At 39.7% G+C, this 26,670-nt stretch overlaps 1 protein-coding gene across 3 annotated transcripts in view; it reads left to right on the top strand.

Annotated features, from left to right (window-relative positions):
• cnih3 (cornichon family AMPA receptor auxiliary protein 3) overlaps positions 1 to 26,670 on the top strand; it is a 91,013-nt gene that overhangs the window by 5,412 nt on the left and 58,931 nt on the right. For all 3 annotated transcript variants that reach the window (XR_006398304.1, XM_044330039.1, XM_044330040.1), the window contains exon 2: positions 15,203 to 15,271. Coding sequence is in view for 2 of the 3 variants with exons in the window: in XM_044330039.1 (XP_044185974.1) it covers positions 15,203 to 15,271 (69 nt within the window). In the remaining variant the exon portion in view is untranslated. The remainder of the gene's footprint in view (positions 1 to 15,202; positions 15,272 to 26,670) is intronic.

The raw sequence follows: 26,670 nt of genomic DNA, 5'->3' as shown, positions 1-26,670 counted from the left end.
TCAGGGCACCTTCCCGTGCCTTTATGGATGTGGTGCTTTATTTTTTCCCAAAGTTAAAGTCTGTATACCTCATTGCATAAAACCAGGTGTTGGTGTGATGCAAAAAAAAAAAAAACAACTTGATTTCCCACCAGAACTGACAGTAGAACCACTAAATTTTGTGACATTGATGAACAGACTGTATTTAATGTGGATTGGTCACATCTGGTCAATACTCAAGCTGCTTAATAAAGTCTGTATCAGCCCTGATACCAATCCAGTGTAGGGGATCTATGTAGACCTAAAACTGAGGCCCTGTCTAGTCAAGGAGCCCTGTGTCAAAATCTAGTACTGACAGGGTTTCCCCCAGGAAACAGACTAACTTCTAGTATTGGGTAAAACATGTGTCCATCTGACACTGATTGTGACTGATGGGCTGCTTGTGTTTACTTTTCCAAACTATTAAATTCTCAGAAGTTTTTCTTTTTCCTGACATGCTGATCTGATTAATAACTGAAAATATGATCAATTAATCATCTGCTGAGCTGAATCAGACTAATGCGTGTGATCTTGTTATAAATGTTGTCACTAGATGACAGTTTTATTAAATACTCAGCCTTTGCTGTGTAATATAGCACCACTGTTTAAGAACCTTAATATAATATTTCATAAAAATGCAATAATTTAATTTAATTAAGGGCCCACCAACAGATTTTTGGCCTCTGGCCCCTAGCAGGTTATTCCAGCCGTGGCATTAAGGAAGGATTCTTTTTATTTCCATAAGTCTTTTCTCTTTACCCTCTCCCGTCCACCTGCCTCCCATTTATTCACTTAAATGACCTCATACAAAACATACACCGGTTTAAATAACACCGAGGCGACACTATACATCAGAATTTCACGCACACCTCAGGATGGATTTGGAGGTGAGCAGCTCAGCTAGCATCGCAGTTGGCGTTGCTTCCTCGCCGAGCGTGACTTTGCATCACACTGAGATTTTGACAAGTACAGGGCATTCACAGGTTTAACAGAGGTGTCGTGTGCATAATCATTCACACTGAACAACCATAACACTCCCTAATCTAATACTGTCTCTGTGGTGTTCTGATGATGGAGCAAAACAAGTTGTTTTCACGGGCAGAAAGGAGAGAGAAGCAAAGGGAAGTGAGATAAGTGAAAAGTACTTTCCTTTGATCAATTATGGAGGATTATATTTTAGAATGGCAGAGGGTTGACATAGCTTCAGAGACAGATGTGAAAGTGCGCAAAAGAGATTGAAAATGAGAGTGATATCTAGCCAGGCATGGTTTGTGTTACTTTTCTTAGCCTGCCAGAGGCCTAAGCTTGTTCCTGTGATCTGTAACGCCTCAGACATCTACTGTACAGGTCCGCTGGGGATAGACTGGTCAAGCCCCAGAGGAAAGGGACAGACAATGTCACAAGAAGAAAGATGAAAGGCTGCTGAGGAGAGGGGAATGACGTGAGCTGCAGGAGTGATGGGATGATGGAGAAGGAGAGGAGGAAAAGCCAGAGAGAGATTTCGCTTACTGGGAGATCAGACGGGGGCAGATTGGGCTGCTGGATAGATGACTGGAGCAGAATACAAAATGATGATCAGACATGAAAAGGAAGGAAACAGCAGATGCAAAGCTGTAAGTAGGCAGCAGTGCATATAGGGGGAGATCAAAGGAAGACAGGGATGATAAATAATAAAATTATAGTTCTGTGTGGGAAGGTTGAAGTTTCCTGAGAGTGAGGGAAAAGTCCTAAGATGGATCAAGCCTTTCTAGGAGACGAGTGTGACAGCAAGAGATACAAACACGGAAACATAAAAACATCAAGGACAAAATAATTAACTTTAGAAAGAAGAACGGACGAGTTCAGCCACAGAAAGTAAAGCTGTGTGTTGTGGGAAGGGCACTCACAGTTCACACTGTCTTCATCTGGATTATTTATGTCTTAATAAAAGCAATGAAATAAAGATGAAGTACAATCAGCTTTCCACTTAATGTTCTTTTTACATTTGTCTCTGGCTGCTTCCGAAATCATTCACTCATTCACTATTTACTACACACTTTAAGTTCCACTAGATGTTGGGGAAACACTACAAAATTGTGTGAACAGTGATAGTGGAGTAAGGGATAATGCCTGACGACATGTCCATTATCAGGAATTAATGGACGACGGGGCGCCAAGGACAGTTGCCTCCATGGAGTCCTTTAATTCCTGATCATGGACACCTCGAAGGGCATTATTCTACTTATACCATGGTCACTTGCCAAAGAAAAAAATAAGACCATTAATATGTCTTTTCATACATTTTGCAATCAAAATCTAATAATCTAACACCTGAGGGTTTGACTAATACCTGGAACAATCATTACCATCCCATGAGGTTCTTATGCAATGAAACCGTTGTTCACTACTCCAGTAAACAGGATGAACCTTAGATATGACTTGGCAACGGGAGATTTCTAGTCCACTCAGCTCATAGAACCTTTTGGCTCAGCTATGAACCAGAAAGCTAACGTTATGCTAGCAAAATTCAAAGTTAATAACATTGTGTATGGCTGAAAAACAGTAAATATAATTTGACAGTATGTTTAACAACATGACTAGCTAACTATCCAGCCATGTAATTTTCCCCAAATCAATATCAAGATTTTCATGAACAACTGATAGGCCATGTTTACTGTCAGCTGCAGCCTGAAGCGAGTTGAACAGCGAATAGGATGTGGGTTGATCACTTATGCTATACTAAGTATCAGAAAGTTCAGAGGGGCAGTGTAACTTGCAGCTTACAGTTGCCATCCTGTGATGTTCAGAGGATGAGGTGCTGAAGGACTACACTCAGCATTGTAAATAAGATATTCAGATTTATTTTGTCATTTAATGTTATTCTGATGTTGATGTGTCTGCATCCAGCTGATGCCAATGCCAGCAGAGGTTTGTAGACCAGACTAGATACATTGTGTTAACAGGACTGTTTTCATGAGGCTTGCAACATTTAGGCCTAACCTATGTTCCTCATACCATTTTTCAAACAGTAGTCTGACTGGATGTATCGTGCTTTTTCATGTTGTAGTCATGGGCTTTTCAAACAATTTCATTGTAAATAATTAAAAACCACAGGTAGTAATTCATGTTTTTAATGCAAAGAAACATGTCAACAATTCATTCCGCTCCACATATCGGAGCCAACAGAAATCATATATATAATTTAAAAACTGAATTAACTGTCAGGCCTGCAAACATAAAACCTCTTAGGTTTTCCTTGTCTGGGTTATTCGGGGCTTTATGATTCTTAGTTTGTGGATTGTGTGCCAGGGTGTTTTTTTTGACCTGGTTGCCCTCCCTGTCACGCCGAGCCAAACATAGTTGGATGATGAATCTCAACTTATCTGACCAGGCCGAGGGGCGTATTAGGACACAGTGCAGTGGAATTTGAGTTAAAGGTTCAAGTCTGAGATACAGGCATGGTGCAGGCTGGTACCTTTACCACTTTTCCTGTAATGTTTAAGTATAGCTTTAAACACCACATTGCTGGTCTTGAATCTGGTATCAGTCATGACATTGAATTCACTTAAATTACGGTTCATGCCGGCCTTCAGACTCCTTATTCTGGCAATGCTGTACTCCCCCCCCCGCCTTGGTGGACTGGACAGGGGCATAAAACTCCCACAGGGTCTCATTCAAAGCATCGGCGGTGTAGTTTTCAAAGTTGGAGTCCATTCATTTTTGTGCAAAGGAGTTCTACCAACTCTTTGTGTCGTTTCTCAATTTTCTTCTCAGTTTCTCTTTCTTCAGCTGCATCCCAGTCATCAAAGTTGTCATATTCTTCAAACAGGTTAAAAGAAATGTCGAAGTTACTCATTGTTGTAATTAGATGTTAACATGTTGCAATAAATTGTAAACATAGGTTTTGATTGCGTCCCTGTTGCTATGGTTACTCATTTTAACCAGTGAATTAATTTAGAACGGTGAGCAGACAGTTTCACTGGAACTACTTAGTAGGTGTCCATTATCAGGAATTAATGGACACCCTGCAGCCAATCAGAATTGAGTATACATCCAGACCATGGTATAATAGTGAATCATTTCTGACGCAGCCTCCTTGTTTTTAATCTTTTAATCAGTGTGTTAAATACCCTGTGACAATCAGAGGGTCCCGGTGCCATGGGCGGTACTTCCAAAACAGAATAGGCATACATCAGCCACTAGATCCAAATAGCTGAACAAGAACAAGCATGGTTGCGCTATGTTATTCTATTTATTTGTTTTTTCTGTGACATAAGGACTGTTTCAAAATTTCCCTCAATTAGGACTTTTATTCTGTATACCATTAGTTTTTGTTCACATTTTTTGTGTGACTTTTTAAATATGCAGAGGTGGAGTTAATGACACTCATATGCCGTAAATGTTTTGACTTCAAGATACTCCATTTTGAGATTTTCAGAGGGTCCAAGCCGTCAATTAAAGGGTCCCAGCACCCCCAAGTTAGTAGTTTTGGCCATTGTTTTAATCAAATGAATTGCTGAGAATTGGGAACACAACACCAATGCTACAATGAAGCAGTTTAGTTCCAGACCTCTGAATTGCCACCCACATCTCTGATATGTTTAGAGATTCAAATAGGTATTGTGTCCATTAACGGCTGGTTATGCTGGTTACGCCAATCAGAGTTTTGGAGATTGGATTAAAAATATAGACTTTATTTTCCTGTATAGCCTGCTAGGTACCTAGACAGATCACATGGAAAATTTCGACAGTAAAATCGCCACAGAATGGGACAAGATGATTAGACTGATGCAGCTGCACAGTTTGCTGTATGTCAACTTACAGAAGTAACACCTCTTATACCCCATTTACATCTATTATTAAAATATTAAAGTTATAAAATGCAATCTGTATCTGGATACATTGTCTGGATATGGGAAAATTCAAGGTGTAAATCCACTCAGAACACATTGTGATCAGAACGCAGCCAGGTGTAAATGCAGTCCATATAGCATGACCACATTCAGAAGAAAGAATTTGTTTAAAGGTCACAAGCACAGCAAAAACTGCGACTAGTAGCACAAACTAAAAGTCTTCCCTCACAAAAAATTAATGACATCCATCCATGGCATTGCTTCCCATGATCTAAGAGTCGCCATGTTTGTTGACAGGTCTGCCAGCTCCACCTACCCAATTTGCATATTGAGATCCAATCATAATGCAGACACGACTGAGAAAATGAGAGCATATTTTAATACAGGGTATAAATCCAAAGACCCATAGATTGAATGTCATTGTCCAGATAATGTATCCAGGTAAAGATCACATGTTAATACCAGATGTAAATGGGGATTTAAAATAACATTTCTTCAGTAATTGTGGAAAATGTTTAAAATGCCGATCCAGGCAACTCCTACCTCCTGTGTCTGTGAAAATGATGTCGGTAGTCTGGATGTCACTCACTACTGCTTCGAACAAACAAGAAATTGGTTAACATGAGCACAATGTCAGGATGAATGAATGGAATGAAATGGAAATTCAGTCTTAATGCAGTTAACAGGCAATCAGACACAAGTTATACACAAGCAGTATACAGTCAGATTATCTCTAAACAACATTATTTAGTGGTAAAACCTAAATGAGGTGCAGCAAAATGGTGCAATAAGGGACAGTAATGATCCCTTATTGCAGAGGAAAATTGTCTTCCCACACATTTACAGAACTGCAGGTGTGGTAAGTCAAGGTTGAACCAGGAAGTCGAGTCTGTAGACTGTGGGTAATAATTTAATAGTTTGCCTTTGTTTTCTCTTCTAATTAAGTTAGGCTGTACACTGGAGATTTGTTTAAAACCTGTTGTTTTAAACTGCTGTTGTTTGTTGCCCAGATGGACTTCTTTTTTACTCTCAGCAATTGATTTGGTAAGAACGATATTATCACTCCCAATTGGAATGTTAGTCAAAATTATAAAAAAAAAAAAAAAAAAGACCCATGAAACCAAGCTTCCCCTTAAAGATTAGTTTATACTAATCTTAAAGCGTAAGCATGTCTGCCACCTTCACCTTTACCATACCTTTTGTTTATTTTACAAAGAGGACAGGATTGATGCAAGGCAACAAAGGCAGAAAGTTTGATTGTGACTGCCTTACAACACTGTGTTGTCTAATATGACTATAAACCCAAGGGAATATAAAAAGGAAGACATACCCTTCAAGGTGCAGACAGGTCTGTAAATGACAGAACAAAAAGAATAATTGAAGTGAAGGCAGGTCCTGTAGGATTTCACCTTGCATTGAGCATGCTGAGCCACTGTGATTTTCTACCACGCTTCCCTGAACTATACAAACTAGGAAGTAGCTCATGCTCAAGGTGCCCTTATAAGATATCAGGGGGAAGAAATACATAGGTGATATAATTGATTGTAATTTCAAAGAAGTAAACAGTCAACAAGGCTTTCTGGCACCAGGCACTGGAGGCTAATGGGGGTGGTGTTCAGTATATAGCTGGGTTGGCTCACCATCGATCCACGTGTTCATTAACCCCTGCTGGCTCCTCATCCATCATTATGACTCCACTGTTTCTATTGTTTCTCTACACAGTGCATACACTGTAGGATTATATGGTCGATCCTTGTCCTACCCCCTTTTTCTTTCCAGTTCATTCTTCTTCACATTTAAACAATGACAGAAAATTGGTAGTTTTGTTCAACATTAATTTAAGTAAACCCTCTTTGTTTTCATATACACAACAATATGGATAAGTGTGAAAATGGTTTGAAAACTGTGCAGTTTTAAAAGCCTTGCTTTCTTTCTTTATTCTTATTCAGTAGATTCAATGAAAACCCCAGTGCAGGTCTGATCACATTTTAAATGTCTTTAGAGCACACTTGATCTGGTTTGGCTGACTGTTTCCATTAGCCAGCCCCATCGAAGACACATTGGTTGCAACATCAGACAAATCACCATTCCAGCTATTTCTTTATGGTTATGTTTAGTGTGTGAAGATTTCTCAGGGGCAAGTGTTCACCATTAACAAGTAAAGCCTGTGAGGATTCATGCATTCTGAATCAACTGGATTTACATTGATTTTTCTTGTGTAAGGAGACCTTGAAAATCCACTGTCGCTCCACTCGTATGGTAGTGGATAATAGTCAGTACAGGTGAAAGAAATAGCTCTACTAATGACAAGCAGTTGCTGTAAGTACATAGATAGAGATAAATCTCTTTGTAGGATTGTTTAAGTAATTAATAATTAATAAAATCATTAGTTTGTTGGATTGATGCATGTAAACATCAAAACTGCCTTGTTATGTTCATAGTCTAGTAACTAGACCAGGGTAAGATTAGCCATGTAAAGGTGTTATTGCTTTCACTTCCAAACATAAGTACATTTGTCACATTGTACAGATTACTACTGGGATCATACTGTGATTTACTTTTAATGTATCAAAGACTACATGGTAGATTAGCTCAGTATTGCTCCATCAGACAGAAAGAAGATAATTAGCAGTTGTGTTAACTGGAAGTGAGACGGCAATGACCAGCACAAGCAGCGCTCTGACTGTTTGGTAATTTCCTGACCCTGAAACTTGCTTCGCCAGTCTGTGTGGTATTTTGGTGACCAATGCAGAACGCATGGTGCACAGGTGGGAGGAGAGGTATAAATAGGTTGAAGGTTCATTCAAGTGAAGCAGCGCAAAGCCAGTTGTTGTATTTTGGTTGTAATTTGGTCTTAGATGTTGCACTGAAAACAGACATCTCAGAACCACCTCTGTTTCTGGCACAACATCAATCTGCTCCTGCTTTGGTGATTTTATCACAAGAGCAAACTAAATACTTGCTGCAAATGTGCTATAATAATGGATTAATGTTTGAAATATAAATAAGTTACTTCAATTAAACACTCTCAAACCAAAATCAGCACAGAAAATAACATTTGATTGGGTTAAAGAAGGAAAGTCAGTAAATCAGTCTGTATTGCTCTATAAATAAATGTGGGTGATTTTTACAGTATCTGCTGTCCACAGCTGTTTATACTGTATGAAAAGCTTCTCCTTCAGTTCATTAAATCTCTGCAGCATCTAAAGGCAGCAGGACTGATATATTGATAAATCCTCAGCCTCTTAGAAGTGTCGTACCAGTGCTGTTTCACACGGCTGTTCACTGTGTTTATTTTCATTAAATCATCTGAAAACAACAACAGTCTGCTACAAAATAACCACACAGACCTCTACACACATATCAGACATACATAACCACAATAACAGGTGGAGACGTCCACACAGTCTGTGCACCTCAGACTTACAACGCTGCGCCTGTTGTTGTACTTGCGTGGTTAAATTAGGGCCAACTGTATATTTTCTTTATGCTTGACAACAACACTTCACAGCATAACTTAAATAAGACTTGAACTTATGGAGCCGGACAGGTGTAATATGTTTTTTTTTTCCAACTGTAAATTCTTATTTGTACTAGTTTGTGTTAACAGGTTGTTGTGGTGAGTCAGTTAGGAAGAAACACCCTAACCTAACACCCAAGTGTTAGCAGCTACTGTAGCTAGCAGATGTGTTTTTCATATTGAGGTGAAGACCGTGAAACTAAACAATGAGCTGAAATGCTCCGTAGAATTGAAGGGAACTGCAGAGTCTGATGGTAATTCTCTGTGAGTTTGTCACTTCAACAACCCCTTTCACATTACTGGCATAAGAATTAAATAAAGATATGGATGAGTGCAGCTTTAAACATGTTAAAATGTTAACAATATTGTTTATGCTCTGCTAATTCAAGAGAGCAATTTCGAAAAGGCACTTCAGACATCTGCCGGATCCCACATTAATATGAATATATGCCAACAATCCAGCTCTTGCATTCACTTATTCACTGGGGTTTCTCAACATAAAAGTCTATCATACCGGTTGGTCATGGTTACTGACTTCTTTTCGTGACCTCAAGAAACAAAGATGAACCTCAGCAATATTGTCTCAATAACTGGCTCAAGGGTCAAGGAATCAAGTGCTGCTGGAATCAATGTTTCCATGGTAATCTAATTCCTGTCATTGATTTTAAGACAAAAGAAAACACTGTCCTGCTGTAATGTCAGTGCAACACCATTCTTGCCTCCACCAGACGCCATGGTCACAGCAACATGTACACATATGTATATGTGTTGAATGTGCTCAGTTGATGTTCTGTCTAATAACTGTCACTGTAGTTTCGTATATGCCTATAAAGTTCCTGGCAGCCGATTCATACATACAAAAAGCTGACAAAGGAATTTTCTAAAAGGAAGAGATTTGTTTCATTCGATCTCATCACAGTGAATGAAGGGGTTAATTGTGCCAGCAGTGTTTATTAGCATCAGGGAAACTGCCTCCTCCAGCTGTCTCCCCCCCGCCAAGGTGTTCAGCACAGATATAGGCTGACACTTACGGGAGCATGTTAGTGATTAAAACACAAGCCAATTCCCAGCACATGGATAGCCAGTGACCTCTGGGAAGTCTGCAGGGGAAAGGATATTTTGATGTTCCCTATAAAGTCATAGAAGGAGAAAACAGACCCTCAAAGGCAGAAATACAAAAGCTTAACATATTCGCAAAATGTCGCAAAAAATGGAACTAAAAGACATAATATTTACCTCCTTTCCTATTTTATTTATTCAATGTTTTCTTCTGTGCTCTGCCTTTTCAAAAACATCATCAATATGTGAAGCAGGTGATCCTTCCCTGAGCGAGAATCCATGCATATGGATTTGTCTGTAAGGCATCCAAACTGTGATGAACATTGCCAGCCATTTTGCTTGCCTCTACGCTTCCTAACACTTGATTATTAAACCTGCCGTTACTAAAAAAATGAGTTGTAAGCAATAAGGACCAACACAGGATTACTCACAATAGACCTTTCCCCATTCTCCGTTAGCTCGGCACTGCATTTTACTCTCCGCCTGAGATAAGATGAAAATTTAATGCTCCTCTTGGGGAAATTGGGCAGCTTGTGTTGTAAACTTTGCATCGAGCCTGTTGGTTAATGCCGGGAAACAGACAGATAGCATGAATTAAGTCCAGCACTGTGTGGTTCTCAATTGGCTGTATGCATATTAGACTTAGTGTTTTGGCACCAGCTTCATTGGGTTCTAAACTGTGCTTCAGAGGTTGGTGAGAAATGGCTATGCAGAAAATTAACCCATATTGAGTGGGTTTAAAATCCCAATGAATAATTCAGACAAGGTTTTGAATAATTAAAGTGGACCTTGTAGTCTTTCACATCAGGGTGGAGGTTCCTGTGATTGCTGTTGTTGTTTTTAATCTTGTTATTTCCATATGAATGCCTTGGAGACTGCATGGATGGAAAAGCATGTTTTTGGTGTGTCACAGCTTCAACCGACCGAAAGACAGTGGAAATGAGCCCAAATTTATATCCGGACACTAAAACACAACAAATTAGGCTACACTCTTCTCGCTGTTCTTTTCCTTGCAGACACACACACACACAGAATAAGGTGTCGGTCTACTAGCAGCCACAGTCTGCATTAAAACACACTGTTTATGCAGAATTCAGCAAGCCAAGAGAGGAGCAGAGTGTGCCAGTTTGTTCGCCGTTTCTGCCAGCCAACCTTGACTTCAAAGCAGTCTGTTAAAGTTATCATCCACATCAAAATAGAAGCAGATTTGCAAAAAGAAAACCCATAGTCATTGCCAGTGGGTCTTCTGCAGGAATCACCCTCTGAGCATGCCACAGATTTGAGTTCTGGTCCTCTGGTCTGCAGCTAAGGGTCAAATATTGCTTCAGATCACCACTGACTAAGTTGCCAAATATCAAGGAGGTGAAATTTTGTTTTAGGGTGGATTTTCCCTTAAAGGATACTAGTTCATTACAATATGGTTCATAGTTTTGGAGTTTAAGCCATCATCCCTATTGGTAATGAAAACATGGTACTTGCCAAGTTAATTGCTGATGTCTAGGTATGTAGTGTCATTGCTAAAAAGACGTTTGACGGAGCAAGAAATACCAGTAGTTAGATGATAAAACAGATTGTAAAGGTACCTTGAGTATATCTTTAATCAGCTTTAATCAAGCTAAAAAAAACTCCATAAGGGTTATGCTCTTGTTCTGACCCATTCCTTTGAACCAATATGCCTTGGGACGAGTTCCCCTACCAAGGGTAAGTTCCCTTACCATTGCCTGGCGGCAGGAAAGGGCTCTAGATTCTCTAATCCAAGCAAAGTAGCTTTCTTCCGAAGTTGCAGCTGTGTAAGGGTCCTTGGGACAGATTTGCCAAGAGTGACCCTACCAGGAACTATTGTTTCGACAATGCAGATCCCAGGGTCAAGGGGTTCTCAAACCATTCAGTCATCACCCATGAGCTTTGGGTGATGACTGAAAGAATGAGACTGCTAATACAAGCAGCCACAATAAGTTTGCAGGGTGGCTGAACTCCCCCTCAGAGTGGAATAGAACTGCTGTTCCTTCATGTTAAAAGGAGCCAGTTGAGGTGATTCAGGCATCTGATTAAGATACCTCCTGGATGCCCCCCTGTGCAGGTACTCTGGCCACATCCAATTGGGAAGGGAGCCTGGGGCTGACCCAGTACTTGCTGAAGACATTACATATCCAATCTGGTCAGTCAATGCCTCAGGAAGAGCTGGAGGACATGGCTAGGGAGAAGCACATCCGGGATACCTTAGCTTAGCCTGCTGCCACTGTGACACAGACACAGAAAGCAGTGGAAAACTGATGGATTAATGAAGTAGTTTAGATAATCTGGATGAACTGTGACAATCTGTCCAACTATGCCTCTTGCTTTGTCAGATTTCATGTTGTGATTGCTATTTTAAATGATAGCAACTGGCTTAAACTACAAAAATAAGATGCAAGTTGAGATAAATCTTAATTATCCTTGAAGCCTGACACCCACCAAGAACATCCAGTCTCTCATGTGGTGCACAAGGATTATAGACCAGGTATTTCTGCTGTACTTTCAATCTTTATATGGCTGTCTTTGTGGAAGTGTGTTAGTGTGCACTGCTATGCACAGTGCTTTACTGTATGCATGTATTTATACACCCATGAAGACTGTGTATGTGTCTTCCTGTCGCCCATGAGGAACAGCCTGGGGGAAGCTAACACACTGTAACAGAGCGAGGCAATGAGCCAGGATCACTGTTTGGATCCATTGGGAAATAACATGTAAAAAGCTGCCTGTCAGTGCGGGGCGAGCCCAGGGAAATAACCCGGGATTGGTGCGAACCTCTGCCGTCTCTCTGATGTTAATTCCCCATACTGGGCTAACACACACATTCACATGTGCAAACACATATGCAACAGCTTCCTCTGTTTCTTGCTCACACAACACAATGAATGAGTAACGTTTTCCTACCACACAAACAGTAATCCATTTTTTCTTACTCTGCACACACATATAATGATATAATCGTGACGTTCTCGCATCTTACAGCTCCCCCATAGTGCACACACACTGGAGACAGAGAGTGTAGTTCATATGCAGATACACTGACTGACACACTCATACAGTATCTCTTCCCGTTCTCTCTCATACACACACACACTTTCCTCCTGAGGCCCAACTCAAGCAATGACATCTGTCTTTGTAGTGCAATTGCCTCCATTGCAACACACGCAACACCAATGGAACTGTTGCGTAGTTTCTCTGCTGCTCATCTTTACTTGACATTGTTATTACCAAGAGCTATCCCACAATGCAGCAGTGGGTGGGTGGCAGGATCAAATAAAATCCAAAGGGTTCTGATTTCTAAGTCTCTTACATGCAAATTGTGTTGCTCTGGGCAGAAACGATCCAACATTTTAAGTGGAGCAGATCATGCCGATGACGAGGGTGAAGACCTGAAATTGTCCTTGTAGAGCAACTTAGAAATGGGCTTTTTTTTTCTTTTCTTCTTTTCTTTTTGCCTGACAGTGCAGCAGGTGGATTGATGTGTTCAGCAGATGATGACATAACACATGCTGCAGTGAAAACGAGACATTTTGAACCTGAAATCTCAGGGTGGCAGATTGAAGGAAATAAGTGAATAAAGAGCACTGGCATGTTCAATGAATCAATCTGTATGACCGCGTCCTTAAAGGATAAGACTGCCTGTGACATAGTGGGTGAGACCACATTTCTTAACATCCTTGTCATTTGATTGTTTAGAGAATATAACATCTATTTGTAGCATTGCTTTCACATACTATCTCAGGTTTGTTTGTTACATTTACGTCTGCATTTCTGCTTTAACGAAGACAGATAAGATTTAAACTCACTTATTGTTTATTGATTTAAGTCCTGAGTTTCTTGAGTTATTGATTTCCTTGTCGTGTCCCTTATCATATCCATCACGTTTTCCACGAGAAAAAAGGTGAGGGCACCCAACCACTTCCTGCTTTTAAGCTTTGTACTTATTTTGGCTTATGGTTAGGACTGTGCTGTGGGTGATGTGTATGTAAACAGTGTTAAGTAATACAAGTTACATTGTCATATACCAGTTGTTGGTATAAGGAAAGGGACACAGCTGTTAGAAACATGGTTCTGCCTAGACAGATTGGACAGCCTATTTAAGGGGAGACTTGTTGGTTTGAGGGAGAGGATGTCTGTGTAGCTGCGTGCATGTGAGCGTGCCTAAATTTCAGTTTTCTCGAGTTAAACCAGATTAATCTGTTTGTTTTGTATGTTTTTCATTTCATTTTTCTGAAACACTTGCTTTTTGGTTACGTGGGTCTGAATAAATTCATTTTGATTGAACAAATCTCTGAATATAAAATGAATAAAATAAAATGAACTCTGAATAATAATTTGTGTCTGGTATGGCTTTGCCACAAAAAAAAGTTCAGTTATCTTAAAATCATTAAAATTCCATCTACGTCCTCTCTCTCATTAAAAATTCCAGAATCTTTAACTGCTGGACACAAGATGTCTCCTATTTCACCGTAAAGTCCATTCTCAGTGTTTGTACACTTGGGCTTCAAGTTTCCACATCACGCTTGTGTAAGTTGAACACTGAACCAGGATTGGCTTCCACACTATTTGTGATGTCACAAATCATGCTCATAGGCCCACCCCTAAAAATCTGATTTTAATGAGCACAGAGAAGTTTTCCACTTTCAGCAGACGAATGTGAAAATAGCCCTCCATCCACTGTCAAACTCTGCACATACATCATTTTGCACAGAGAAACTCAAACATTCAACAAGGAACAAGAAGAAAAACATATTTTTGAGTGGAGGAGGACTTTAACGAAACCAACAATGTGTTAGTCCATCTCTCAATACTTCCCGACCCTAACTGTGGAACTCCCAAACCCTTTTTTTTTTTTTTTTTAAGACTCAATAATTTCCTAAAATACAGTAGCTGGGGGCTGTAGCTGTGTAGCTCTATGATGGTGATGTTAGTCAACCGGTAGGTCCACCACTTTCCAGACTGAAATATCTTATATATGCTTATATATTTTTGATATCCATTGTGCCAGCGCATGAATTCTAATCATTTTGATGATCCTCTGACTTTTAATCTAATGCCATCATCAGATCAAATTTTCCAGTTTGTCCCATACTTAAGTTTATGACCAGACACCTGCAAAAATTATGACATTTCCATCAGCTTCAATTGTAGTTTGTGATTAGTGCTAATTAACAAGTGTTAGCATGCTAACATACTAAAATACAATGGTTAACATGGTAAACATCATACACTACCTTTTAAACATTAGCAATACAGTTGAGGCTGATAGAAATATCATTATTTTTTGTAAGCAATTGTTCATAAGCTTAAGTATGGGACAGCATTGTCCATGCTGACCATGTTAGCATGTTGATGTTAGCACCGCTGTTACCCATGTGACATGTTTCTGCATCGCATGTCAAAGGTGTGACTCACTGATGTGTTTTTCATGGATAACAATGAAGCTCTTTGGAGGAATGTGTATCAGACTTTGGGTGTGTAGACAATACTTATTCATAGGATCAAATTGTTGGTGGTTTTGGTCTTTTCTCACCAGCCTTATCCTTTAAATGTGCCATGGTAGCATCTGTTTAGCGTTAATTAACATAAAGATAATCTATGGCAATAATGTGGTCTTCTGCAGCCGAGCATCTCATGGGTACATGCAGTACAGGGCTGTAAGCACTTTTGATGTGCTTTCAGAATGACAAATTTCATTATATTGTCCCTCTATTTTGCTGATTTTATGAGTCATCTCTTTTTCCCTCTCTCTTTTTCTCAGATAACAGCTTTTGATGAGCTCCAGGCTGACTTCAAGGTGCCAATCGATCAGGGCAATCCACTCCATGCGGTAGGTTTTGCTTTCACTACTCAATGCCATATATACCACACATTTACCGCACATATTACAGCAGATTATTGTGTTACTGTTTATGTGTGCGTGGTAATTTTAGACAAAGACTTAAACCCATTTCCGGAGGGCCACATACATTAATACACAACAGTACACAGGGTGATTCACTGTCTCGTCTTTCACTCTCTGTCTCTGACGTTCCCAGTCTTCATTCCTGCACATTCTCTCTCTCTCTTCATTAAATTTAAATCAGGCAGCTGGCATCCTACTAGTTTTGTATGCCCTCCTCTCCCCACTTCCTGGCTTACAAGAAGACTCCTATTATAGCACCTAAGGCCAAAGCATCAAGTATGAATGAATCATCTTTTACGAACAAATCCTTGAATCCAAATATAAATAAAGTAAAAGCTACAAGCCACAATAAAAGATAAACATGGAATCCACAGTTGGCCTGATCGTCCATGCAGGAAAAATATTAAGCAAACCTGATCTGCAGGCTCTATGTTTAAATGAACTGGACTGCATTTGTATAGCGCTTTTCTAATCTACCAACCACTCAAAGCGCTTTATAACACATGCCGACATTCACCTATTCACACACACATTCATACACTGATAGCAGAGGCTGCCATGCAAGGTGCCAACCTGCTCATCAGGAGCAATATAGTGCTTTTTATCCAAAGCACTTTACAATGTTTCTAATGCTCACTCACCCATTCACGCACACACTCACACATCGGGAGCAATTTGGGGTTCAGCATCTTGCCCAAATACACCTGAGCCATGTCTCAACCACAGGAACTTTCCCCCCCGCACCAAGAACCTTTTGAGGAACTCAGATGAAAGTTAATATGGACTGATCTGTTCATTATAATACATATATATTGATTGAAATGCAGTGTATCTGTACCCCAGCCCCAGAGCCCCAGAAGCAGCACTGTTGTTCAGTCCAATAAGAGCATGAAGCTTCACTTCACACTAAGACAAACTAATGTGGCAGCTACAATTGTTAGATTTCCTCTGTGAGACCAACATTTATCTTCCAAAAGGAATTATATCATATATCAAAATGCTACAGAGACATTAGAGCCAGAGCTAAATTACCAAAGAGCTGCACAGATCAGTTCATCAGATCATTTTCTCCCCAAGGATGAGGACACAGGAGTCAGGCTGCTGCTTGGAGATGACTGGCTGGTTTCACCCAGCCAGCAGCTCTGAAACGTCACAGCAGTTTTACAAACAGGAGTTATTTGGATAAACTGACCACATATTGGCAATCTAAATGATTACTTTCTTGCCTGAAAAAATATTCAAACTTAATAAAGTGACATATTAACAGTCCCAGAGCGAAAATTACATCAGTCTGGCTCAAAATCTCCACCATTGCCCTGGGGTACTGTCGTACCAAAAAGCAGACCCAAACAAGGGCCCTCCTCTCTACACCAAAACAGTGACAGAAAGTTGAAACTAAAAACCAGTGACACTGGGGGAAAAAATGTCAGCTCTAAAAAAGAAAAAATTGTCTCTGAAAAAAGACAGACATGAAGAAAACATTTAAAGATTGACATTGAAAGATATCATAATGCAAAAAATAAAATCAAAATAAAATAAGATTGTAATTTTATTTAATGCCAATGTTTCCTTTTTCAGTTCAGGTTTTGTTTTCAATGCCAAATTTTATTTCTGATGCCAAAATTTAACTGTCATTGTTCTAGCCCCATCCAAGCGGCCTAAAACAAAACGTGTACAGTCAAGTGACAGCACCCTCTAGTGGCAGTAGTAATTATGACGGGAGCAAAGGAGGAAATCGGGTGACGTTATATACATGAGAGATCGCTGTTCGTTTCCCGAACCGCTAATCAATATTGATTTTTTGAAAGCATGACCACGATACCCTCCCTTAACCATGTGATTATTATTGTAACCATGACAGTGAATGTCCCCTAACAATAGCGAACTAGTCATTGTTAGTCAAACCACAATGTTTCCCCAAACCTTAATAAAGTTGTTGTGCCTTAACCTAACAAAACCTTAACAATAGCGTCGTCACATCATAAAACATTCACTTTTCAACAGTGATTTGAAACAGTACAGGCACAAACAAATGATATTGTCTGCTGATAGGGACGTTAGATCAGAAAGCACTTCTGTGTTGTTCTGCAGTGCATGGAGCAACAACCTACCTATTTTGTCATTTGATTTGGAGGATTTGTTGCTCCAGAGAAGCAGCAATCTGATCACATTTGCTTCCTAGATATAGATCAATGCTTCTTCTATCCGTATAATATGGAAATTGTTGGTAGCCAGTGCCTCACAGTTCTAGCACCAATGTTCTAGTTTGACAACCAAATATTACAGCACGTTTCTCTCACAACTATCAACTTTCGTCTGGGACAATCCTAAATTTTATATAGTGTTGGGGCCTTGACAGGTGCTACCAGACTCACTGCTGGCCACCCCCACAACTAATGCTATTCACGTCAGTTTATCCCTGATATTATTGAAAGGCTCTTCCAGGCTAATGCAGGGATTTAGGCTTTTAGTGATACTGTGTATCCAGCCTGCTATTTAAATAGGAGCATGTATTTGATTCAGCTTACAGAATATTATGTTTTAACAATACTCAATTCACAGGTTAATACACAGGATTATACATATATCCTCAACTCTCCCCGGCAGTCTGGTAAACAAAGTGGATCTGTAGTGAATATTAAATAAATGTTGTGCTTTAAACTGTGTCCTAACATCTGCGTTAATGTATTTATACATGTTAATGCATAAATATATTCATATATGTGCATGTAATGTGAGAGAAAAAGGTGGTTTGACAAACTGCGAGTCTCTTTGAGCCTTGGACCGTTTTGAGTGTTTTTCTCTAACACATGCGTTTTTTCCACCCCTTACACCAATCTCATCTCTTTCCGCTACCTTCTCGTTCTCAAAAAATTCTCAGTGAGGAAACAGGCATATATGTTCTGCTTCATTGCTCTTCAAAATTGCCACAGCAGCAATCACAGGGGGATGTGGAGAAAAATGTACATTAGCGATGGCCAGCATGGGAAAGCTGCCCCCCGGTGAAGTTGTTTTAGGATGATTTCCAGCCTTCTAAATCCCTTTCCCTTGAGTCTTTTGGGGTTTTACTAACACAGTCAGATCTTAATAATGCATGGTGGTACAGTACAGTGCGAGCAGTTAGTTTGGAGGTGACTTTGACTTAAGAGCTCTGGACTGTATAGCTTCTCTGGAGTATTGACTTCTATACATCCTCAGGGATGAGCGGAAGAAAGAGGGGAGGAAAGTCAGAAAAGGAGACAGATTGATGGAAAAATTGCAAACTGAGTGAAAGAGAAGCATTAGAGATGGAGACAGACAGACAGAAAGAGGGAGCGATGGCTGAATGAGGATTTCTTAAGAGTCAAATGAAAAGAATTCTTCGGCTTGAAAGGCATTTTCAAGATTCTGAAAACAGTGCATTAGACCAGATTTCCCCACTCAGTACCACTTTCATATTTTGTCATATTTGCATATCATTATGCAATGCAGAGTGTATCAAAGAATCCAGCGGGGGAATGGGTACAAAAGGTTCCATCTAATTTTCTCTTCTCTCTTCTTTCTTCTCTCACTCTCCCATGTTTCCTAAAGCCATCCTTCCCCTTTTGCCTCTTGCTTCTTATATGAAACGCGTCACTGCTGCCCATTTCCAGATGGAAATGTGTGAATTTCTCTTTTCAATGCATTAATTAAATACATTGTTAAAGTTGTTAAAGCTACTCTTAAAGTTTTTTATGACAGGTTTAAATTAATGTCTTACTTTCTCCATGGGTTCCTCCAGACCCTGAAAACCCTGGAAACTTTGTGGATTACAAAAATAATAATTAATGAATACAGTAGAAACGAAAGTAAGATTTTGTCCAGTGATGGTTATGTACATACAGTCATGTAGTCAATTTCTTGAGGGTGTGCAATTTCACAATGCATATGTTAATGTTCACTCTAAACCATGCTGCTGCAGTAATTATCTGCTTTGGCTTCTATGTTCAATATGATCCATCCGCCCCCTATCAGTAACTATCTAACTATAATCGAATGACACTTCTACAATATTACATTTAAAAGCAATATTGAACAAGAAAATGAGAGCAAAAAGGCTTTGAAGTTGGGGCTAACGTTAGCTGGTAAGCTAGCAGCACTGTTGATTATTTAACATAAAGTAAAAAAGGTTAAAACATGTAGATACTGTTTTTATTTACACTAATATATCTGTCCATCCCCTGTTTTGTAGGACAAATTATAGTGCTGAAAGTTTCTTTTGACAAAAAAATAATTTAGCTACTGATAATAGCAAGGACAACAAGTGAACACTAATGTTAATTACTCTTCTGGATTATAGTAAAACCAGAGCGACTTTGGTTTATATACTATGTTAGTTAGGATAATTAAAAACATTTACTGTGAAAATAGCATTTAACAATTTCTAAAGCCATCCAATATCATATATTCGAGGGGACACGTGCGTCCTCTGTGTGCATTATTTACAGATCTGAAGCCAAGATGTGGTTAGCCTAGCTTAGCATAAAGACTGGAAGCAGGGGCGCAGCGGGACACGGCATATAACATCCCCCCAGTAGGCAGGTAGTTCTGGCAGAGAGATCTAGATCTAGAGAGAAATATTTCAACAAACATATCAATCCTCACACAACTTTGAGAGACACACATATAGCATTCATCATTATGAATCTCTTCCACTTTTTATAGAATTAATTATCGATTACTTATCAGTCCCTTTACAGCATTAAACATTTAGGTGGACCCATCATTAATCCATCCTAACCCTAACCTCACATCGTAGGGTTAGGGTTAGGGTTGCATTACAGATGACTGACAATCTGAAATGATTACAGTGAAATAATGATGCCAATAAAATAGATGAGGCAATAAAATATGAACATAAGAGATAAATGATTAAAGAAAAGAAAGTGATTTATGACCATGAACTGCTTTTAAAAACATCATTCTGTTACATTTGTATAATTCCACTTGGACAGTTAGCCTATCTTGCTAGCGTTAGCACTGATTGCCACTACATGTTATACTTTTCGTGTTTCTGTAGATGTCTGAGCTGCCTAATCTGTCTCTAAAGCTATTTAAGCTGTTGATTCTCAGTTCTTTTTTATCATAACAAACTGCTGTTTCGACTAATGGAAACTTAAAAACATTGTTTAATTAATTTAAGTTGCTGTATGATATAAGGAACATACTTGTAACTTGGCCCTTTATTACATTTTCATTTGCATTAGTGGTTAGAGTTCAAGTGCAAGTTTCATCTTATTTTGGAATATAATTGGAAAATCTCTGCTTTGTCTTCCATTTGTCCTACATTTTTCTGTCTTTTTAATCCAGCAGGTTGGTGTTTTTCCCTTCTATCTGTCACGCAGACACACGCTTCCAGAAATGATTTATATGATCCGTCTCTCACTAACCCTTGCATAATGTCTCCCGCCCGGTTTCCTTCCTTCGTCTTCCTTTCTTTCTTGAAACCAGGCAGTCTAATTAGTGGTGTCAGTCAGCCTGCTACTCACATTGTGAGGAGCCACACATAAACACGCAGGTCTCTGTTACTCTCTCGTCAAGCACACACACACACACGCGGTCAAATTTGACTGAAAATTTGTATTCAGACAGTGTAGTGGAAATAAGATAGAGAATAATGTTCCGGCACTTTGAAGAATTGTTTTTGCCCTCAAAAACTTGCTTCCTAAGAAAAGTAGGGTGGCTGTTGCTGGAGGAGCTGATGTGTTGGAGATGTTTCCTAAACTGTTTGATAGTGTATTTACATGTGCTTGTTCATTTTATGGATGAGTTTCTGTGTGTATCCAGTACTAATTCCTTGTGTGTGTGTGTGTGTGTGTGTGTGTGTGTGTGTTTGCCGGCAGATTGTTAGTGAGCAATTTCACAACATGGAATTACCAGTTTAACATTTTGTAAACATTTTATTTGAACTAAATTCAGCTTTTTTTCTCTCTTTGTGACTTTCCCCTTTCAACGCTTCCACTTCACCTTCCACTGACTCTTCAAATACTTTCATGTCTCAGGTCTTCAACTTCCAACAACAAAAAACAAAAAAAAAATCAGCTTGTATAACTCCCATAACTTCCACAGTTCTTGCACAATTACTGTATCTCCAACTGTTTCAGTGCTGACACTTCAGCCTTTTACTGACATAATCTTTCAGTTTACACTTCACAGTATACACTTGAACTGACACTAATTTCTTTCAGGACTTCCACTTCAGCTGACACTTCCAGCTCAATGTATCACCTACACTTCAACTGACATTTTCAGCTCCTTTCAGCACTTTCTCTTCAACTGATACCTCAACTTGGCTCAGTGCTTACACTTTTTTACACAAATTTTGACACCTCGACTTTATTCAGACCTCACACTCAAAATAAACTTCTTCCAGCATCTCTACTTAAACTGCTATATCTGATTCTTTGAGTGTGTGTATTTTGACTGCCACTTCCACTGCTTTAGTACTTTTCAAATGTTTCAACGGCAAAATTTCTGCAGTGAGCAAACATTTTCTTCAGAAAATGTAGCCTTTTTTAGTTTGCCTTTCAGATCTAAGAGGACTGGAGAGTTAATTTTCAATTGCACAGTAATGTTTGCCAAGACAAGAACTTATTGTCATCACTATACAAATCAAATGCTTTTAATGTTTTAGTGTTAATCTGCATGCAACAGAAGATTAAACATATTTCATATATACATTGATTTGGCCATCAAAATATCCTTTTTTAGCACCTTGTAAAAGAAGGGGTGCATACTTCACAGTCCTCGTTCCATGCAAAACTGCTTAAAGTTCAGTTGAAGTTAATATAATGCTACAGCAGAGTCAGTTAGAGTGGGTATCTTTGCTCTGGCATGTAGGTTCATTGCTCTGTCCCAACAACAAACATGCACGCCACTGCCAGGACTTATTCCTCCACCACCGCTCAGCAAGGAAACACCGTCAGTGAAAACACAGAAAGCAAATTACAACCTAGAAAGATCATAACTTTAGATGATACTCACTTGCTTTGCTGAACTCAGACTAATTGAAGCCTCATATAACATCTAGAATGAATCTTCCAGAACAAGGTTTGTTGATTTTGTTCCTTATCTTTTACTCTGCATGATGAAATCACTTGACAGCCAGCATGCAGAGGAGGAATGATTACAACCAGCAGTAACTGTCTCAATAAACATATTGCATGTGGGCGGTGTATTAAGGTAATGAAAAAATAATCAGAATCTGTCCTTTAATTTTCCTTCCACATCACTCACTCTGCTCCATTCCACAGTATGAAGATGAGCATGTTTTTCCTGTATCAACATATGTCTCCCTTCTGCTGTTTGCTCCTCACTGCTCCACACTGGAGACTTTAAACTGTAATGCATGCTGCTACAGGCCTCCTGTGACTCAAGTAATGACTGAATAAACTAATGAATTAATATTAAATTTAAAGTTCAGTGATGTTGCAAGGTCTGGTCTCTCCAGCATTTAAAAATTGAGGACTGTGATTTTTTTGTGTGTAATCAACTCTTAAATGGAATCACCGCAAAAAAAGATTCTGACAAGTTAATTATGTTGAGTTCAACTTTGACATGAAAAACCACCCTGCTGACCAATAGCAAGCTGTCTTGACATTGCTGACCTTTGAGGGAATGGAGAGCCAGAGAGTTTAAGATGAAGCTATCGTAGCTTATTAGCTGTTAAACTGCTCTACAAAAGAGGAACGTTTGTCAGACAGAACAAGAGTCAATGGTACAAATACATGTATTGAATAAACTGTGTGAACAGACAGTATGCAGCAAGATGTTTTTTCACTCTTCAATAACTTCTTATTGAATGAAATGATTTGCAATTCTCAGAACAAAATCCCATTGAGTGGTAAACAGTCCAGTACAAACAATATAAGAGAGACTCTCACATATCCAGTCATAGATACATACACATAGATACTGTATGCGGGATGCGTCTCAGCTGCCGTCATATTGGTTCAGTCTGGCTGCTCTCTGCAGGGATGAATACCAGACTTTTGTGCTGCATTTGAACATTCTAATGAAACTGAGGCAAAAGGAATAATTTTATGGGCGAGTAGTTATTAGACAACGCTCTACTCACACAAACATGTTGAATTTAATATACTGGTATCATTATAAGCAATTTAAAGTGGCTGTTAATCTTGGACTCTATTTATCAAACCTGGATACAGCCACATGCCCACATAGGAACCAACCAGGCACTTACCTGATGATCTTGCTCAAAGAATAAACGCTGCTTTCACGTTGACTAAATTAATATGAGATTAAATTTATACTGATCATGTCTCTCATACACACACATGCAGCCCACAACTCACTGTCATTTTCCTGCTGCTTGTGGTTTTGTTTCTACAAAACAATTAATTGAGCAGAACGTGTAACTGCTACACTGGAAGAACTTGAACTTACTTGAACTTTATGTAAATATTATGGGAAATATCAGTAGAATGTATGTGAAAAAACATGAATATCATTAAAGCAGAATTGTGAAGCACATTGACATTGGACTTTTTTATTAGTTACAACTATAAAAAAAACAAACTGCTGGAAAATTGATTGATTGTTGGACAGTTCAGTGAGTTATTATAGCTGTAAGAGTGGATAGACCTCTTCTCACAATATACTTGTATGCATTCAGAGGGGCGGCCTAATATGGCATTTACGTGTATATATCCATAGATCCAGTACTAGCATGTTCTCGGCCTGCTAACGTGTTAGCCATTAGCCATGGATGTATAATAAGAGTTGGATAGGGTGTCGCCTCAGCCTTGCAGCCAATTTTTCCCAGTGGCCACTCGCAGTATTGCAGCGAAAAATCCCCCTGCAGCCCGAAAAGTATTTTCCCCATAGACCACCATTGTAAAAGAGACACCTGTAAAACTGTTGACAGGACACCTCGAACTGCAAACAACGTCAATTATGACTCTTTTTATGGTGAACTTTTGATCCATAGAGGTTGAACTTTCCTCGAGCCGAGAAAAGCGATTTAAAAATCTGTGACGTCGTCACAATGTAAAGTCTATGGGCTGAGCGGGAGCTTGCGAGCGGGGCCAACGGGGGAAACACTACTGTGCATATTCAGTGGACCGCAAACCTGGAAGCTAGAAACTTTTTTTGGCGTATGTGCCAGTCGAGCAATTCCTATAGGACTGAATGGGTGCCATTTTTAGTCCGGTATCCAGTTCTTATAATACATCCATGCCATTAGTTCACCAGCTACATTTTTTCACCTAGCTGTGTGAGTAGTTCCAACATCACCAAGACTATAGCCTATTGCCTATTTCAGGAGCGCGTGCAGATGAACTGTGCTGCTTTCTGGTGTGCTAGACCTTTATTGTCAGTAAAAGGCAAACAGGCGTATCCATGCACAAACACAGATAACGTGTTAACACTCTCCTCTACACGATGAAAACACTGCTGGCTTTACATGTCTGTGAGGATTTCACACGTATCTCTCCCTCACATGCAGACGCACACAAACACAGATGTCCTGTGATGAAAATACATTATAGTTCACTTCTTTGTTTCCCACAGTGCTCAGGGTTTAATGCGTTCTTTACAGTGCTCCTGTCATCTGTTGCTCGTGCAACTGTTACACACATCCTGCAGACACACTCCAGTGAATAAACGCACACCCTTGCATGTTTAATATGCGCACATACGCTTCATTATGAAGGGATGAAGCTGTAGCCAGGAGCGCTGATAATCATCTGAGTCTGAAATCTAAGTGATAACTGAGGTAGGAGATGAAGGAACGAGAGACTTGTGTCTTTTTTTTTAATAGATCAGGCTGTTCAAATGTTTTATGTGTGTGTATTTTAAGTATTTTTCATGAAGTAAGTTTATTGATGTCTATCAGCCTTGCAACAGGGACACAAGCACCAACTGATGGCAGCTTCTGTAGCCTCTTAAATGCTCCCCTCTGACCCTCATCAGCCTTATCACTCCATCTCCCTCACTGCTCCACACCTGTCTCCCTCGCTTAGATTTAAGTCTTATTTGATTCACAGGGGCCATTTAAACACACTTTGCACCAGGAGAACATTAACATTATGAACCTTTTCTTCTTTATCTTTAGGGTCAATCATGCTTACACCATGCAGTTCCTGTAAATGAGAATTTGCTCTTAATTGGCCTGCCTGGTTAAATAAAGGTCAATTTAAACCGCCACCCCTCCCCCCCCCCCCCACTCTCCCTCTGCTCCCCCCGCTACCTCCTCCCTCCCTCTGCCTCACTCGACTTGTTTATACTTCCGCGCCGCTCTCGCTTGTCAAGCAAATTCTCGCTGAGTAACATTTCAAAGAGGCATCAGCCTAATTGCTTGCTAATGAGAAGACAGTTGCGGGTATGTGCACATGCACACACCAACAAACACACACACACACACACACACACATGCTGCTTAGAGTGGAATATATTTGCATGTCCTCGTTGAAACCCGTTAGGAGATGAAGGCGAGGGGAGATGGTATCGCACAGGAGTGAATTGGTCCGGTCCTTGATGAGGTGCACAGTCTCAACCAGAAATAGACATTAGCACTGGAGATAATTGGCTATCAGACCGGGTGCATTTCATGGTGTGGTGTGTTTTTTGTCAGAGACAGGAGTGTGCGTTCATGTAAGTGTATATGGGTGTGGGTGTATGTGTGTGCAGCGGATGAGGTCATATTGAGGACAGAGGGTGGGTCAGAAAAGTCTGCGTTTTGAAGAACATGAAAGACTTTCTGTGCCTGCCGCATGAATCTGCAATCCACGACTATGAATATAAATTCTTACCCCGACCACTTTTTTCCGCGGTTCCTCCTCCTAATCACAGATTCCCTATTTTTGCCAGTCATGCCGCTGCCGTACATTGCACTTCAAAGTCCAACTTTCTTCAGCAGAGATGGCTTCTCCTTGTGCTTTGAAATATTTGAAATAATGAAAAGTTTTTGGTTTCTTTTTTCCCATGCTTCCTTCCCTTGCTCTTGTGAAATGAGGTAAAGTCCCATGAGGCGTTCTGGGGAGATGAGAGATTGACGGAGTGGAAGTCGTGATACTTCACTCTCATCGCACACTCTCAGGCACACACATACACAAGAAATTAATACAAAATGACTTGATGGTCACCCTTCTTTTCTCGCTTCCTTTCACTTATTTCCTTCATCCCTCCACCACCACCTCTCTCTCTCTCTCTCTCTCCATTGTTACAGTGATGTTACCTCAGACATGTTTGCAGCCTTCTAACCAGGAACCTCTGGCTTCATTATTTAGAGCACAGGCATAAATTAAACATTTTCCAGGAGAAACCTCTGCAACTGAAAGCCTCTT

This window comes from Thunnus albacares, chromosome 16 (genome assembly GCF_914725855.1).
Source record: "Thunnus albacares chromosome 16, fThuAlb1.1, whole genome shotgun sequence".
NCBI classification, from domain to species: domain Eukaryota; kingdom Metazoa; phylum Chordata; class Actinopteri; order Scombriformes; family Scombridae; genus Thunnus; species Thunnus albacares.
The sequence above is the reverse complement of the archived record's forward strand: the minus strand, read 5'-3'. Positions and strand labels throughout refer to the sequence as shown.